Genomic DNA, 17964 nt, shown 5'->3' on the forward strand with positions numbered 1-17964 from the left:
GTGGCAGACTTCATGCCACTAAAGTTTGTAATAAAAAAAAGAAAAGAACTTCAGCAATGTAGTCCCATTGACTTCAATAGCATCATTCGTGAGAGTGACATTATATTGCTGCCTAAGTGTTTACAGGATCAGGACCCTTTAATTCTCAATATTTTATTTTTTCCCTATAGCAATTTTCCCAAACAGAATACCCTTACTAATACTTAGATTAAAAATGATATTTATAATTAATATTAAATTTTAATCTAAAGTTGCAATAGTACAACTCTCAAATTAGCTTTACAAAGCATCAGCCTGACTTGAGTGATTTAAATCACTCTATTTAAAAATTGCTTAAATTGCCTCGATTTTTAATTGTTCTGTCTTGTAAAATGTTATTCCATAAGAGCCATGTGTCAGAGCATGGCTAGTGTCCTAGTGTTCTTCTTTAAAGGACAAAACATTTATCAGAACCATTTTGGCTTGTGTCAAATAATATTGGCTTCTTTTTCAAATGAATATTGAAGTTAACAGACCCCAAAATAAAACACGATGCTTGGAAGCAGAAATATGGTGTGGTAAGCAACAAACCATATATCTTGTGTCATCCTTCTGACAGTAGTGCTTGAAGTAACATTCCACAACTGCCCCCTCTACTCTGGCAGCAGACACCTCCCTGCAATCTGAATTGGGAGCCTAGCTATTGTTCTGGCCTGACTTCTTCTCTAGATCACCCCAGGCCTGCTTCAGCTTGGCTGCTCTCTGGAACCAAGCCTCACTTTTGAGCATCGTCCTAACCTTGTTTTGCTGTTCTTGGGAAGTATCTGAGTTGGGCCACCTAAGCAGTCCTGGCCTCATCCTGTGTGATCCTGCAAACTACTGGAACAGCCCTGTCTTTCTCTCTCTATCTCTCATGCTCCACACAGTCCCGACTGCGCTATCTAGCCCCAGTGCTTCATGAACCAAATGAATCATCTGCTGGAGAATTGGTTGGTTTTGTGGGGAGAGGAACAGAATGTGCAGGTTAAGCTTAGGACATGGTTACTACAAACAGAAAACGCCTTCCAGTTAGGAAACACATGCTTACCTTTAAGCTAATGACTTTAATCATATGTTTTAAATTATGGACATTGGTAAGTATTTGCAGGAGTGGGTCTAAATAAGCTTATTTTCTCAATATTATGGAGGTGCTGGACATAGTTGTTCTGATCTTCTCCTTGGAGAGATCCTCACCCATTATTTCAGCCCTCACTCTCTTCTTACTAAAAAATGTTATTTTTGCGGATACAGACTAACACGGCTGCTACTCTGAAACCTCTCTTCTTACTGAAGCTGTCAGTGATACCAGCTTCATTCAGAAGATAAGCCTTATCACCTCCTGGCAGTTATTCTTGAGGCCTGAAGCAAGATTGTGGCCAAAGATTTACTGACTGTTTATGAGTCCCTCAGCTTTAGGGCTCCCAACTTGAGCCATTTTAAAGAAGACTGGTTTTCAGAAGTGCTGAACACTGACCCAATGAAAATCATAACCTTTTAAGGTGTCAAGTTGGGCACCCAAAGTCACTGGTCCCTTTTGAAAAACTTAACTTTTAGTGATTGTGGAATTAAGGAAAAAGTCTTATCGACTTAAGGACGCACCAGACCTCAGTGCCCTGGTCTAGATACCTACCCCAGTGATTGTGCTTACTATTCCAATTGTAAATAGATTCTGCATGAGTTAGTGCACAGGTAATTCTGGGGGGAGGAGAGGTCTTATGGCTATTTGGAACTGTGTTACTATTGTAGCCAAGACAATTTATCACTCTTTTCCTTACGCATCCCGCTTCTGGAGAGCTCCTCCCTAGGACAGAACTATTACTAGGGCTGCACATGTGTCGGGGCATTTTTTTTTTTAATCAAAAATCACAGAGCAGTCATGGTAAATTTAGTAAAAGTCATGGGTCTAGTCACTGCTGTGTGATTTTTCGATTAAAAAAATGCCCTGACAAATAAGGGGGCACCGGCCACCCATAGTAGCACTCTCTGCCCCAGCACCACATCCCAACCCTGTTCCGGTGAGCAGGGGGCACTTGGGGGGGCTGGAGAGCAAACTCGCCCCAGGCACAGGCAGCCGTGGTATCTGACCACTGGGGCTGGGCCCAGGGATTGATAGTGACCCCTTGACATGAGCCCAGGGGTTGAGAGCGAGCCTATCCCGCACTCACCTCGGGCACAGGCAGCAGCAACTCCTGTGTCTTGCAGGGCTGGACACATGGCATCACAATACCACTCAGCCAAGATTTGACCCAGCTCCCTATCCCTCTCTGTCCTGACAGAGGGGCAACCAGGCAAAATTTGAGTGAGTGGTGTTGCAACCCCGTGCGCCAGGTTGCAACACCCAGAGTGGGGAGCTGAGCCCAGTCCCATGGGACACAGCAGCTGCTGCTGTGGGGTCAGTGCAGGGTGAGAGCACTCTCCAACACCCCATCCAGCCACCCCATGTCCAGGGCCTACAGTCTTCCTGCAGGATGTCATGGACAGAACGAGAAATCACAGTATCTAACTTTCTCCACTGTGACACACTGGCAGCCCTAACTATTACTTATTTGGATTGTAGTAGCTGCCAAAGTGTACTAGGCACTTCCCAAACTCGGAAGGAGAAAGTCATTTAGCCAGATGATTTACCATGGAATGAATGAAAACTCCATTATTAAACAAAACTAGTTGTTACACACTCAACTATGATCAACACAGCTGTATATATGAGTGGGCCAGATATATATGTGAACTTCACTGTGTTGATCACCAATTTTGCTGTGGAATGCAGAAATCTACACATACCAAAAGAAGTAAAGATTTCAGATCTTACTATGCTTGCAACACTCGATCAATAGTTTGACTCTGGAGATTCTAATCACCTTGCACTTGTTTCAGAAGTTTTTTGGTTTCCTTCAGCATCCTTTATTTTACAAGATTAAACTTTTTTGGTTGAGAGGTTGCTGTTTGTCATAAAATGTACACCATAACACATCCAAGATATTGCAGCATCAGACTTGATGCTGTTGAAAGCTTTACTTGTGCATTTAGTTATACCTACACTTTTCTCTCCACTGTTCTTGCTACAGTTTTTGCTGTAACAATACAAGTAGTGTGTGTTGTACTCTGTTTGCTTAATTTGGGTAGTATTCTCTCTTCCTCATCCTCAGAATTCAGGCAGTCCCTCTCAAACTGTACATAGGGAAAACAGCAAAAATATTTTTCTTATGTCCAAAATGGCTGATTCTTCTGCTGGAAGGATGATTAGATACAAGGAAACAAATTCTCCTGTTACTCACTAACTCTATTGACTTTAATGGAGTTGCACTACACTAACAGAAGAGGACTCGGAGCACCACGTGCTGATATCTAATCATACACATCCCCTTGTCATGCCTAAGCAGTTTGAATACTGCAATTTGAATTTGGCTATTTTCAGGAAACTTATAGCGTTGTTTGTATGTTAGGGTTGGTCTGGTTTTAACTTGAATTTCATTACATTTATTTGCAGGAGTGAACTGTGAGAATAACTTGGATGACTGTGCAAGTAACCCTTGCATTTATGGAGTCTGTCTCGATGGCATTAATCGCTACGATTGTGTCTGCAAGCCTGGAGTTACAGGTAACATGTACTTTCATTTAACAGATATTGTCCTCAGCTTTGCCTTGAAGATAATAATCTCTCCCCTGGGAGGAGTTCTTTGTTCATTGATAGCAAGTGGCCTATTCAGTGTCTCAAGAAATAATTTGTATTCTTAACGAGTCTCAGTATCTCTTAATTTCAATGCACGTTCTGCCCATCGACTAAAGAAATGTCCTAGCTTGGTGCCATGAATTGTAATTCTTTTAGGGTTATTTAGTCCAATTCACATGACTCAGCTTCATAAGAAATAATGGTCAAAATCCCAATGGGTTTACTTACAGCTTCTTTATTGGAACAAGAAAGTTGTACATCATAGCAAGGGGTCTCTGTACAGAACTTGGAGAATTGGGCCAACTTGTATACAAATTAAATGTTTCCCTTTCCTTCTGCAAATATAAAGCATTCAGTTAGTTTTATAATGTGCACAAGTGCACAGCTACTATGGTACAAAAGTCCCCATCAGCCAACCTACTGCTCCTTGGATGGAGTTTATTCATTGGTTTAAATTGTTCTGTTTGTATTAAAATCATTTGTATCCTGCAAATGTGCTAATTGAAAGAAACATTATTGACCCATTGTGTTAGTGATCTGAACTAAATATCACACAGACCAGCCCCAATCCTTCCAATGTCTTTTGCAATATTGTAGCTGGGTCAGTCCCACGATATTAGAGAGGCAAGGTGGGTGAGGTAATATCTTTTATTGGACCAGCTTCTGTTGGTGAGACACAAGCTTTTGAGCTTACACAGAGCTCTTCTTCAGGTCCTGTGTCCTTTGTCTAAAAGGCCAAAACATGCTTTGCGGGCTGTGAGCCAGACTGCATAATGAATTCATAAAATTAATGCACATGAGAGAACATGCTGAATGTCCTGTTATAACAATCCCTTAGCTAATATGTCACTATTGTTACTGAAAGATTCCAATCAGAACTGATCCAAAATCTCTTCTCAGAAATAGCCCCAAAGAGATAGTACTGATTTTATGCATTTCTATTGACTAATCTTTTTAAACTTCCACCTGAAGGAAGGAAATTCACTTTAAAAAAACATGGAGGTATAACTGAGCCCAAATGGAACGAGGTATGTTCCTGACCACTCTTGCCTTTGGGCCTCCTCTAGCTTTGGGCGCCATGTTAGCCACCCATTGACCTTCCTGCTTTTGTGCTGTTAAAATACTTCATCACACTTGTGAATCAGAATGTTCCAGTATTCAGGACCTGCAACTTCCTTCAGGTCAAGGGCTCGAGCTAGAGTGTGAAATAGATGATTCACTTTTTAAGGCCTGGAATATATATATTTTTTTTAAACTTATAGTAGTGCCCAATCTATGCCAGGTACTTTGCAGATTCACAGGAAGGAACAGACCCTTGAGGAACTTGCAGTCTAAGCATAGCTGGGAAGTAGGCAGAGGTTAGGGAAAATAAGAAGCAATATACTCTTGTATTTAATATGCACAAGATCTAGATGCACTGCAGGCATTATGGCAGGAATGGGTATTCAAGAGGTACTTAAATGTGGAAAGGATAGGTGCCTAGCTGATAAACCCAGGAAGGTTGCACCAGGCATACTACAATTACATAATTTTCAATCCTCCTAAAGAATGTATATAATTCTGTTCCCATTGCAATTCTGTTGTAGCTTTTTAACAGTTCCAGAAGGCTTATGAGATGTAGATGCTCTGCTCCTGATACGAACACCCCCATCTTTCAAAAACGTTGAATGCTTTAAACTCCCATAGGCTTAAATCTGAGTCAAAGCTGTCATACCTTGCAGGATCGGTCACTTTATGTTGACTTTGTATTGATGATGAGTCACTGAATCTTGATAAATGTTCCTGCATACATGCGGGGTAAACTTGTGTGTGAGAAATACTAATTAACAAGTAATATTCTTTTCAGGTCCAAGGTGTAATATTGATATTGATGAATGCATCTCCAGTCCCTGTCATAATGGTGGAACATGTGTAAATGAAATGAATGGATTTCGGTGTCTGTGTCCTGAAGGCTTCCATCAACCCAGCTGTCACTCGCAAGCTGATGAATGTCTTAGTAACCCTTGTGTACATGGAAACTGCACAAATGATGTCAGTGGGTGAGTTCTACCATCGTGTTAAGACCAGTTTCTAAACACTTCTTTCCAGTGTTTTGTATGGAAAAGTCCGCATTGGGCCTTGACCACTGTTGAGTGTTCAGGAAGGCACTGAATCACATGGAGTGTTTCAGTGCTTGAAAGTAGTTGGTTTTGATGAGATTTCTTCCTTGCATCTGGAGTGCCATATGCTAAATGTGTCATTTGCAATGACCTTTTTGTTCCTGCTTGGTTCTCTCATTATTTGGTTGCCCATTGGGCTTATTGTTAATGAGCCATCCCAGCTACTCTAAACACCTTTGAATTACAGTTTTTCAATAAATGCCCTAAATATCATCTGCTGTGAAGATTCTGGTTCTCCCCAGTTTATTTCTTATTTAAACAACTATCCAAACTTGTTTATATTGCAGCTCATTATGGCCACTTTACAGTCCCCATGGGCTAGCTGCAGCTCACCCTAGGTAGTTTTCTGTGCTATTCTAACATAGGGCCTCTGCCTGGTCATACAATCTTACCCCTGCCATTCTTTATAGATTCTTATGCCATGCTTATCATCATAGTATCTGAGCACCTTCTAGTAGTACATTAAGTGCTGTGCGTCATATGTGCTTTGTTCTCTCATCTCTCCCCCAGAGAAAAATTATGTGTGCAGATCAGTGATTAGTTTTGGTAGGGTTTTTAATGTACATTTGGCTGTGTGTTTGGTATTAGAGAATACAGGTGAAGTGTGCCTCGCCCTTGGAGTGGTATGGGATGGTCCTTAGTTCCTCTGGGATTTCTTTCCAAACTCTTGGACTGGCCCTTGAGAAAGTTCTGCCTGGCACACACAAAAGCTTTACCTCTACTGTAAAGAGTTTTGTTGTGCTTAAGGAGTAGAGTTGTTGACCCCGGTTTACATCCTGGATCTTTAGGTCGTCTCATTGATATTCTGGGTCTGGGCCCTTGTGCACCTTTAAGATCAGGACTGAGAACTGAATATTCTAGGGGAAGTCATCATAGAGAGCACAGGACAGATCTGGTGGGCTTGCGGTATCCCATATTGTTGAGAGGCACTGCAGTGTTCTGTACTAGCTAGAGTTTCATAGGGGCTGAGAGCTTCATACCCAGATATATCACATTGTTGTAGTCCAGCCAAGAGGTGGTGAAAGCATGTACAACAGGGGCCAGGTCATCATCCACCAAGATACTTTTCAGTCCACTGAACGGCATTTGGCTGCTTTTCCCTGGTCAGGTCTGTCAGTGGGGTGGCAATTTGGCTGTAGTGTGGTACAATTTGTCGGTAATACCTGGCCAAGCCCAAGAAGGATTGGACCTGCTTCTTTGACTTAGATACAGGCCAATTTTGGATAGCATTTACCTTAGCCTGTAGGGGGTTGATAGTACCTTGACAGTACCTTGACCCACCTTGTGTCCAAGGTACACTGGCCTATTTGACACTTTTTGGCCTTAATGATTAATCCTGCCTCCCTTATGTGCTGGAAGAGAGCTTGGAGGTGCTGCAGGTGTTCTCCCATGAATCTGAGAATATAGCCACATCATCAAGGTAGGCAACTGCAAATTCCCCAAATCCACCTGAAGGTTATCTACCAGTCTCTGGAAGGTGGCGGGTGCATTTCGCAGTCTGAAAGGGAGCACATTAAATTCATACAACCCTACATGGATGATGAAGGTTGACCTTTCCTTGACGAGGTCATCTAGCGGCACTTGCCAGTACCCTTTAGTTAAGTCTAAGGTGGAGATGAACTGGGCACGTCCCAGTTTCTCCAATAAGCCTATCTGTGCACGGCCTTGGACAGTTTTCTGGGCGAGTTATGGCATTTAGCTTACGGTAGTCCACACAAAGGCTGATTTCTCCATCTGGTTTGGGAACCAGAACCACTGGAGAGGCCCATGCACTTTCAGAGGGGCAGATTACACCCATCTGTAACATGTCCTTGATCTCCCTTTCTATTGCGGTTTTGGCTTGAGGAGCCAATTGGGTGAGCATCACCTGTGTCAATGGAGTGGTACGCCCGTTCTGTCCATCCTGGGGTAGCTGAAAACATTGGTGCAAAGCTGGTGCACAGCTCCTGGATTTGCTGTCGCTGCTTATGCCCAAGGGTCATGGAAAGGCTCACCACTTCCACACCACCATTGCTTTTTCCTTCATAGTAGACTCTTTCAGACCACTCAGCGTCGTCTCTCTCCTGGGCTGTAAACTGGAGAACGTTGATTTCTCTGGAATAAAAGGGCTTTAGAGAATTAACATGGTATACTTTAAGTTTTAGGGTAGGGTCTGGGAACGCTAGGAGGTAATTAACAGCTCCCAGGCGTTCTTGGACCATAAATGGCTCCTCCCACGACGCTTCCATCTTATTGGCCTGGAGTATTTTCAGGACCATAACTTGGTCACCTACTTTGAAGGAACACTTTCTGGCATGTTTATCATACCAAGCCTTTTGCTCTTGTTGAGCATCCTGTAGGTTTTTTCGAGCAAGGACTAGGAGGTCCTTGAGGGTGTTTTGCAGGTTTGTGTCAAAGTCCAAAATGTTAGTTCCTGGAGAAGATGTAACCCCCTCCCATTGCTGCTTCACCAACTGTAATGGCCCCTTAACTTTGTGGCCATAAACGAGTTCAAAGGGTGAAAATCCCAAACTGGGATGTGGTACAGCCCTGTAGGCAAAAAGCAACTGCTGCAACACTAGGTCCCAATCATTGGAGTGTTCATTCATGAGTTCAGGCTGAATCCCCACTCTCTCACTCCGAGGGGGTGTGCAAGGATTCTAAAAATTAATACATGCCACTCCAGGCTTGTATTAAACCCCCAAGGTTACAGCTTTTCTCTGACCTTGGCTTGGTAAACGCTGCCACCACCCAAATGCAAAAAAACCCCTTTGAACCCAGGAAGGAGCACTTGGGAATTCCTCCCTGTGGGGGTATCCTTTCACACACACCCTCCGGGAAGAGCTGAGAATGAAACAAAGGAAATTAGCTGTGGCTATCAGCTAATCAAACAACATGCACAAACCTCTTAGGACACCAAAAATCCAATACTGGTCTTAAAAAAGGTAAATTTTATTAAAAACAAAAAGGGAAAAAATACATCTGGAACTTAGGCTTTTTGCTAGATCTTAAAAGAAACAATTACAAAAATTAAGCACCCAAAACCACTTTCTTGGAGGTTCAGCTTAAAGGTTACAAGCAAACAAAAGCATGTGGGGTTAGCACAGAGGAGATCCACAAGCCTTAAAAAACAAACAGAAATAAACCTGATTGCGTCTAGCTAAACATTCTGATCTACTTACACATTTGGAGTTCAGATAAGTAGTTCTAGGCATGATCTGATGATTTATGATCATACCTGGGTTAAAGCTGCTTATAGCATGGCTGTTCTGTCCCTCCAGCCCAGAGAGCACAGACAAAGGGAAAGTTTCTTTCCCTATTTTAAAAAGTTCTACCTTCCCATTGGCTCTTTTGGTCAGGTGCCTGCTTCCCCCCCCCCCCTTTACCTGGGGGACTTTTTAACCCTTTACAGGTAAAGCAAGTAAAGAACAGCTACCAAGAGGGATTTTATAGCTAACTGGCTGGCTGGGTGTCCATCAAAGGGAGCTAACCCCCCCACTTTATTTATCACACTCGGGTTCAGTTTCAGCGAGCTGTTCTTCATCCATGAGCTGATCTCATCCAAGCCCTGGACCATTTTAGTGGTATATGGTGAAGGATAAATAGAACTGTGTTGTCTGCATATTACTGGCACAAGAATCTATGTCCTCTTATCTGTTCAGATGGATCCGTATAGGTATTGAATAAGACTGGAGAGTGAATTGATCCTTTTGGAACTTCTATAGATGCAGCAGTGCAGTTTCCTATTACTATTTGTCCCTACCGGATCGATTTAAACCATTTTAGTGAGCTCCCCTGAACCCATCATGTCTCTTAGGCAGGACTGCAGTATCTCATGGCTGGCCATGGGGAATGCTGCAGCGAGACCCAGGAGGCTGAGATTGGATGTCTGCCCTGTATCCACTGACAGCAGGAGTTCATCCAGCAGTGCCACTGAAGCAATTTCAGGCCCATATCCTGCCCCGAATCCAGATTGTGCCAGGTCTGGAATATTAGCTTCAGTTAGATGGGCATGTAGTTGGCCTTTAGCTAGCGACTGCGAGCTTGCTCAGGAGTGGGAGATTGATACTAGACAGTGCCCAGCTAGAACCGATGTGTCCAGGGCAGGTTTCTTCGGTGCTTGTCACACTATTGCATGCTTGAAGGGGGAAGGGAAGATTCCTTCTCTGACTGAGGCATTGGGTATTTTGGTCAGGAGTGGTGCCATGACTCTTTCATAAGCTCCTTTAGGGTTTCCAGCTTCCTTAAGGAGTGAATGTGCTGCACTCCCGGAATGCAGGCAGGCTGTTGGTGGTTGGGTACAGGTGGTTGGGTACATGTTGTTTGAGAAACCGTTCAAATGTGAGTGATCTTTTCAGCGCAGCAGGATGATGGTTCTTTGCAGCACTTGGTTCTGGGCTCTGGTGCGGGCTGTAAGCACTCAGGATTGAGTAAACTTTTTACCACCCTGGATAGCTCCTTAGGCCAGCTACTATGGAAGCTGATTGGAAGATTCTCTTGGTCTGTAATGCAGCCTCAGCCTAGGCTTGGAAAAATTCTTTGTATCAACCTTCATTTTCTGCCATCATCACTTGAGTTTCTGCCCCTCTTCATTTGGCACAGGATGCCAGAAAGCCAAGAAGATCTGTGTGGGTGATATGAGGGGTGGGGCATTTGGGGTGTGTATCAGTGGTTGAGGCTAGAGTGGAAAGATAATGATTCACCAGATCCTTGATTACTTGTCCTGTGAATGGAGTGGTGCTGTCCTTTATTAAGCTTTGGAATTTGATGGAGTGGATTGCCACTTCTCTTGGCTGCTTTCATCTGGAATCCCTTCACTTCATCAGCTCTCTCTATTTGGATTTGAAAGCCATCTTTCTTCCTTGCTTGTACCTTGCCATTTCTTTAGTGTCTACTAAACATTTTGAGATGGCTTGCCAAGAAAAGCGTGATGCAGAATAAAGCTGTATTTTATTAAGATAACTAATACTGGGCATGTAGCTTTAAAGATTGGGTTGGTTTTAATATTAGGAAAATTGTATAGCTGGTGTGATTAAGGTAAAAATGATGAACCTTTCTAAGGGCAAATCATCTCCATGTCCCTCCCCTTTCAGCTTATCTATCTGCCTAGTCTTGTGGCTAGAACAGCTGCTTCAGAATAGTACTGAAACATGCTATTTTCTTTCAGATACATGTGTCTCTGTGACCCTGGTTGGGTTGGAACAGATTGTGAAGTGGAAGAGAACGCATGTCTGTCAAACCCGTGCCAGAATGGAGGAATTTGTGACAGTCTGGTGAATGGATACAGATGTACCTGCAGGAAAGGATTCAAAGGTGAGTTTGAAGGACGAGTTTTTGAGCTCTGTTGCACTAAGATGCAATAAAATGGAAGACAACAATCTTCTTACTAAACTAAATGAAACATGAGGGATAATCTCAATACCATCCTCTGAAATTTAAAATTCGAGTGATATTTGAATTGAAAACAATCTGATAATATAGGCATGATACAATGATTATAGGTATAATTCCTGTAGAAAAATAGTGCTTGTAAGTCTATTACAAAGAGCAGGGAGTTCCTCCGTAATTATGGTTCACTTGTTCTCTATTAGAGCACCAATTTTGGCACTCCCTCTAAATTAAATCCCTTTCCACTGCAGATTTTAGAGGTCTGACCTATGGCCTCCTCAAGCATTTCTCCCACATTGGAGGTGGTTTACACAATTAACTCTTGAGCAATGGGACTCATAAGAATTTTCACCACATTAATACCTATTAACTACTTCCACACCTCTTATCTTAAAAGTGGCTAATTAACTTAATTGAAAAGGTCTTGACAAGGTTTAGCGCACTGGACTGGTTTTTGAACCAGAGTATGTGAATGGTGAATTAGGAACATAAAAATGGCCTGTCAGACAGTTGACTTTGAAGGTAACCAAAGCCCAAATAATTTAGGACTATGTCAAAAACACTTTAACCACAAGCTGGAAATGCACAGAAATTTAATGCAGACTACAGAGCACATGTTCTATGCTCTGTGGCTTATGCTCCCACTCAGTAAGCAGATGGTCTCATTCTGTACCCTATGAAGTTTTAATCACTTTCTTAGTGGTAATCAGGGTGGCTCATTTCAAACAGTTGACAAGAAGGTGTGAGTAACAGTAGGGGGAAATTGGCATGGCAGTTTAAAACTACAAAAACTAAAAAGGTTTCAGAGTGGTAGCTGTGTTAATCTGTGTAAGCGTTCGGACTCACCCCTGCGGCACCTCCTGCTGGTCGTCCGTGGGAATTAGCTCGTTTCCAGCCTTGGAGCACCCTCTGCAGGCCAGTGATCCGCCTTGTCACTTCTGGCCCCCCGTGTCTCTCCCAGTACCCCGGTGCCCCTTTAACTGGGTGCTGCCCCCCACCAATACCCCCACAATTCTGGGTCTCCCCGTCCCAGGGGAACCCCCACCCACTATCCCCACCTCGCCTCAGTGTATGGCTACTGCCAGTCATTGTCTAGCCCCTGCGTCCTGGGACAGACTGCAGTCTCAGCCTACTTATCACTGGCAAGGTTGGGTTTGGACCTGCTGCCTTTGCCTACCCCTGGGCTGCCCTCTGCAACCCCCAGTACCTGTTGGCCTTATGCTAGGCCACAGCCTGGGGGTTCCCCAGGCTGGAGCTCCCCAGCTCTTCTAGCCTTTCCCCAGCCCTGCTCCACTCAGGTACCTACTCTCTAGCTCCCTGCAGCCAGGTCCTTCTCTCTCTGAATGCAGAGAGAGACTGTTTTGTCTGCCCCTGGCTTCCCTGCCTTTATAGGGCCAGCTGAGCTGTTTGGGGCATGGCCCCAGCTGCAGCCACTTCCCCCAATCACCTCAGCCTAAGAGCTGCTTTCTCCAGCCACAGCCCCCTCCCAGGGCTGTTTTTAACCCCTCTGGACCAGAGCGGGGTGACCACCCTGCTACAGTCTGTATCAGCAAAAATCGTTCTTTTTGCAAAAACTAAAAACTAATTTCCCCATGCTAATTTCCCCCTACTGTTAATCTCACCTTCTTGTCAAATGTTTGAAATGAGTCACCCTGATTACCTCTACAAAAGTGATTTTTCGTCCTGTTGATAATAGCCCACTTTAATTGAATTGTCTCGTTAGAACTGACCCTCCACTTGGTAAGGCAACTCCCATCTTTTCATGTACTGTTATATATATCTTCCTATTGTATTTTCCACTCCATGCATCTGATGAAGTGGGTTTTAGCCCACAAAAGCTTATGCCCAAATAAATGTGTTAGTCTCTAAGGTGCCACAAGTACTCCTCGTTGTTTTTGCTGATACAGACTAACACGGCTACCCCTCTGAAACCTGAAAAACAAAAGTATCCCGGTGTTTTACACTTGCTTTCTGATCACCCTGTGACCACTTGTGCTATCAAGGGGCAGCTGTAGATTCAACCAGAGTCAGAAGCAGCCTCACCATAGAGGGCTGGACTAGCTGACCTATTGGAGTCTCTTCCAGCCCCACATTTCTCTGAATATGGTGAGCAGACTCTATCAATCACAGGAGCTTGTACGCTGAGCACCAGATGTTTTTGCCATTCTGCAGCAGTGGCTTTTGCCACAGAAACCCATTCCTTGCTGCGAAAGCTAAACTTTCACTTAAACATTCAGTGTGTTGCACACAAAAATGAACAGCTTTTAAGAGTCTGCCTGTGACTTGGCTTGGTTAGTTTCTTCTGACAATCACGTCACATACACAGACCTGGCCAAACATCAAAAGGATGGGAAAAGAGGAACATGTAAAATGTCAGAACTGAAATGTGTAGCAGGAACATAACGCTAGCAGAGGAGGAAATAAAAGGATGGGGAGTAAGGGAATATTAGCAGGAGAGCAAAATACTAAAACTTTGCCTAACCCCTAGTGACACGGGTATGGGATCTGTCTGTCTGAGTGAATCCCCTCAGGTGCCATGCCTCATGCCTTTACCTACCTTGGGGGGAATTTTGCCATTTTCCCCTCTTTTAGACTGGGCTCTGAGCTACAGCCCCCTGTGTATCAGCTGTTATTACGCTGCAGTTTGGGCATCGGTCAGGAGTCTGTGCCCAGCACTGTACAGTGATCAGACAGTCTTCTTAAAACCAAAGTATTGTTTATTTTTAGCCATAGAAACAAAACATTTAAAGAAAAGGATTTTAAAACAATAAACAGTCTGCATACACCTATCCTACCCAAAGGCTTGCCATCTCAGTGTCTTCAGGCACCCCCAGTGAGGCCTGTGTGTCTCAGGCTGGTTCCCCTGAACAACCTCTACCTCTCTCTTGGGGGAGAAACCCTTTTAAAAACAGCCAATATTCTTTTTTCTTCTGTGTTCCCACGCTTTGACCTGTCTGGTCAAATGAGTCCTTCAGGTTAGCTGGAAGGTCAAAATCATCAAAGCTCATAGCTCTGGCATTGTCCCTTAACCACTCCGAAGTGTGTGCTGGGTGTCTTTTCCTTCCTGCTAAGTTTTTCACTAACAGTACTCTATTGAGTTAACACAATATAGAGATATAGTAAACATCCTAATAAGCAAGCCAGTTAAATATGGATCCTGACAATTGTAAAGGCACTGTGGGGCAAATCACTAGAATTTAGTTTATGTAGTTAAAGCTGGTGAAACTGGTTGTGATGGATTTGGAGCTATTCATGGATACAGCATGTTGGCTTGGCTGTTAAGATGTTTACTCTTTTGGATTCCTGCCATCTGGGCAGGGTTATAAAAGGAAAGGGGAAGCTGGTGCCTTGGTGGAAGTATGTGTCTTCTCCCCTCCCAGCTGGCTGAAGGCTGGGAAGCCTTGGGGGGTGGTTAGCCGGTAGTTTGAATGGAGATTTTTTCTTTCTTTAAATAAAGCAAGTCCTGAGGAAAGATGTGAAGAGTCCTGTAGTTGGGACTTTATTTTTCCATCCCTGGCTGCTGGATCTGCACACCAACTTAAATGGATGCTCTTAAGATACATTCATTTACACTGTCATATTAATTTGTCAGCACCAATTCAAAGTTTGATTTTGTAGAAAACAAGGACGTGTGATGGGAGATCCTAACTCCTCTAATTGTGGATATTCCATGACTAGGATTTTTTATCCCTGACTGAATCTATTAAATGCTGCCATCTCTCCACTACTAAGCTGTTCACAGCCTGTCTAGGTCAACCAGAGGTTCCTCTCTAAACCTGCTATCTGCTCCAGACCCATCCCCCTGTGTGACTGAGTGCCATAGCTTCCTGTCCTCTCTCCTCCCCCCCAAAGTACCCCAGACTAGTTGGGTCACAGTGATTTAACCACCTCTTCTATCCAATACCATGTAGAACAGTAGTGATCTTCCCCTCCTCCAGCATGGATTACAGTCCACTTTTCCTTGGATAATCCTTTGGGTTATAATCTCTTCCTTCTTCCTTCTTAGGTATACCAAGCCCTTAACAATTTGCCCCTCTGGTTTCCTCTTGTAGGAGTGAACTGCCAGCTCGTGCTGTCTCCCTGCTCTCCTGATCCATGTGAGAACTCTGGAATCTGCCAAGAAGCTCCTGACTCGGAGGGCTACACCTGCCAGTGTGCTGCTGGCTGGGAAGGTAATGGGATGGGGAGGGACACTCTTCCATTCTGAGTTTAAGCAGCAGCATGGTGGTGGTTACATCATTGGAATCTTAACCTCCAAGGTCTTGTTCTCAAACCTTTCTTGTTTCAGGCCAGAGATGTACAGTGGATATAGATGAGTGTTTGTCAAAGCCTTGCAAGAATCATGCTGTGTGCCATAACACTCAAGGCAGTTACTTGTGTGAATGCCGCCCAGGCTTCACTGGAGGAGACTGTGAGAGCAACATTGATGACTGCCTTTCAAGTGAGTGCAAAATGGCTAGTTTTCTGAAACAGGCAATTTCCTATTTGCCCTAGAAACAACTTTGCTGTGGTATTGATGACTGCTATTGGTAGATGCATGGAACAGTTTCTGTTGTTATCCTTTATTTCAAACATGTTCAACTTTGTGAAACTTCCATTTTGGGGGCTGAAATGACCTTTACTGGCTCTCTGATGGAAGCTGGCTGTAGTATTTAAACAGTAGGAGTTTATGCTCAAGTTTTGAATTTAAAAGTGTAAAAATGTTCTACACACACTCATAAGGAACACCATCAAATTGAGAATCACATCTGTCTGAAAACGTTGTGCCTACTGAAGTGAAAGTAACGTCTTAGATAGCCAGAAGTAAAGAAACTAACTATACCGTTAGATTTTTCTCTTGCTAAACCCATCCTTTATAAACGACAGAGGAACAGAAAAACACTTAATGTTTTTCGGGAAGATTTGTGTTTAAAAGTTCAGGTTTTACAGCTTATAGAGCTGTATCATAAACTGAATTTTCTTAAATTAGTAAAGTATTTTAAAAATTGAAAATGTCCTTTTAAGAAAGTTTCATTTTTTTGTAGGAATAGTTCAGACAAATAGCAAAGAGCTAAACTTTCGGGGAAATGATTTAAATGCATGAAGTTTGCAGATAGGGTTCTATGTATGTATGGTAGTAATAGCCACCCAAGGGAGATTAGTGATTCTCCAGATCCATCTCTCAAATGCTGTTGCAGAGACAGATTTAGCATCTCTGGTTCAGCCTCTTCTTTTGAATGCCTTCTTCGGAACAAAGAGATAGAAAAGAGAGTCAATATTAATAATATGTCATTTTGATTTGGTGTACAGATCTTGTAGACTTGTCTGCTGGAATGATGCCTTTAGATGGTTAGCTCTATCCCTGTCCTGGACTCCAATGTAAAATGACACTTGTATATGCTATGTTTAAAAATGTATTTGTCTTGCCCATTTTGATAGTTATAAAATTTCTCTCAATTCTTAAGTGTTCTTCCCTATCTCATGGTAAAGTCAGGAGATTTGTCTAACACGTATCCCTATTAATTAAAACACACCCAGCAAGGAATTAAGAGACTTTGCAAACTTCTCCAAATGAAGTGGGCTGTGGTAGTAATGAAAACTTTCCTCCTGTGGGGCCAAGAGTGTCTTTAACCTCCAAACTAAATACCCCATCCAATAATGGAGCCAAAGTGATGAGCTGAGTTCCCTTAACTTGTTTGTAGATATGCTGGGCAGACAACTGAAATGTCCAGCTTTCAGCTGCAGTCATAAAGGGCTGGCTGCCATAGGCACAGTCTTTTATAGCTGCCAAGGATCTGGCTTTTATGTCCTTGTCTATGCAATAGTCAGATGAGCTTTACATGGGTGCAGGTGTTCCCTCTTACACTGCAGACTTTAAAGATATGAAGGTATTTCTCAAGTGGTGCATCCTTGGATGCACATTTGTATAATCTTTAATTCATAATTAAAGCCTGTGTCTTAATGCACCTGCACAAGAGGACAGAATACAAATTGTACTGAAGTTTAGTATTGTTTCACTAGAGTTTCTAACTGTGCAGCCTTAATTTTGCTTTTCATTTTTGAAATGAGTATTGTGGCAGCATAGATCAACTCCCTATTGTGCTCTCCAAATGTAACAAAGATGTTCCTTGTCCCAAAGATCTTACAATCTAAATATAAGACAACAGGTGGATGCAGGCAGGGGAGCACAAGGAATCAATGAGCATGACAGGCTGCGGTCTCAGCACAACAGCTGCCTAGCCGTTAAATTTTTTCTTAGGAATAATGGCAAAGGAGGGACTTGAAGGATGATGAAGTAGCTTTGCAGGTGGCTATGGGAAGCTCCTCCCATATGTCAGGGGCTGCACGGGAGGAAGAACGAAGGTGCTTGATTGAAAATGTAAGAAGTGATGCTGAAGGCTGGCATCACTGGCAGAATGAAGGTGGGAGCCGACATCTCGATAGCATGAGCGATGAAAGGTTGGCCGGGGCTAGGCCTGGAAAGTGATGATCAGCAGTTTGCTTGCGATGGAAAAGGTTGAGCCAGTGGGAGGGAGACAAATAGAGGGATGAAAAGGTCAGAGCAACTGAGCTAGGAAAATGGTCTTTGCAGCAGCAGCACTGTGAATGGACAGAAGCGGGGCAAGATGGCAATTGTCCAGGCCAGAGAAGAGAAGGTTGCAGGGAACAAGTACCTGGACAAGAGTTTTAGCTGTTCTGATGGATAGGAAAGGGCTGAGTTGAAGAACACACCTAGGTTATGGGTCTGAGTGACAGGGAAGTGTGTGGGTC

General features: G+C 43.4%; 1 protein-coding gene across 1 annotated transcript in view; it reads left to right on the plus strand.

Moving 5' to 3' along the window:
* The window catches only part of LOC112107395 (neurogenic locus notch homolog protein 2), a 136782-nt gene that overhangs the window by 79419 nt on the left and 39399 nt on the right, over positions 1–17964 (plus strand). The window contains exons 12-16 of the mRNA XM_024201087.3: positions 3506–3616; positions 5535–5727; positions 10994–11139; positions 15267–15386; positions 15503–15655. Coding sequence (XP_024056855.1) covers positions 3506–3616; positions 5535–5727; positions 10994–11139; positions 15267–15386; positions 15503–15655 — 723 coding nt within the window. The remainder of the gene's footprint in view (positions 1–3505; positions 3617–5534; positions 5728–10993; positions 11140–15266; positions 15387–15502; positions 15656–17964) is intronic.

This window comes from Terrapene carolina, unplaced genomic scaffold, assembly GCF_002925995.2.
Source record: "Terrapene carolina triunguis isolate 2854851 unplaced genomic scaffold, T_m_triunguis-2.0 Scaffold210, whole genome shotgun sequence".
Lineage (NCBI taxonomy): Eukaryota > Metazoa > Chordata > Testudines > Emydidae > Terrapene > Terrapene triunguis.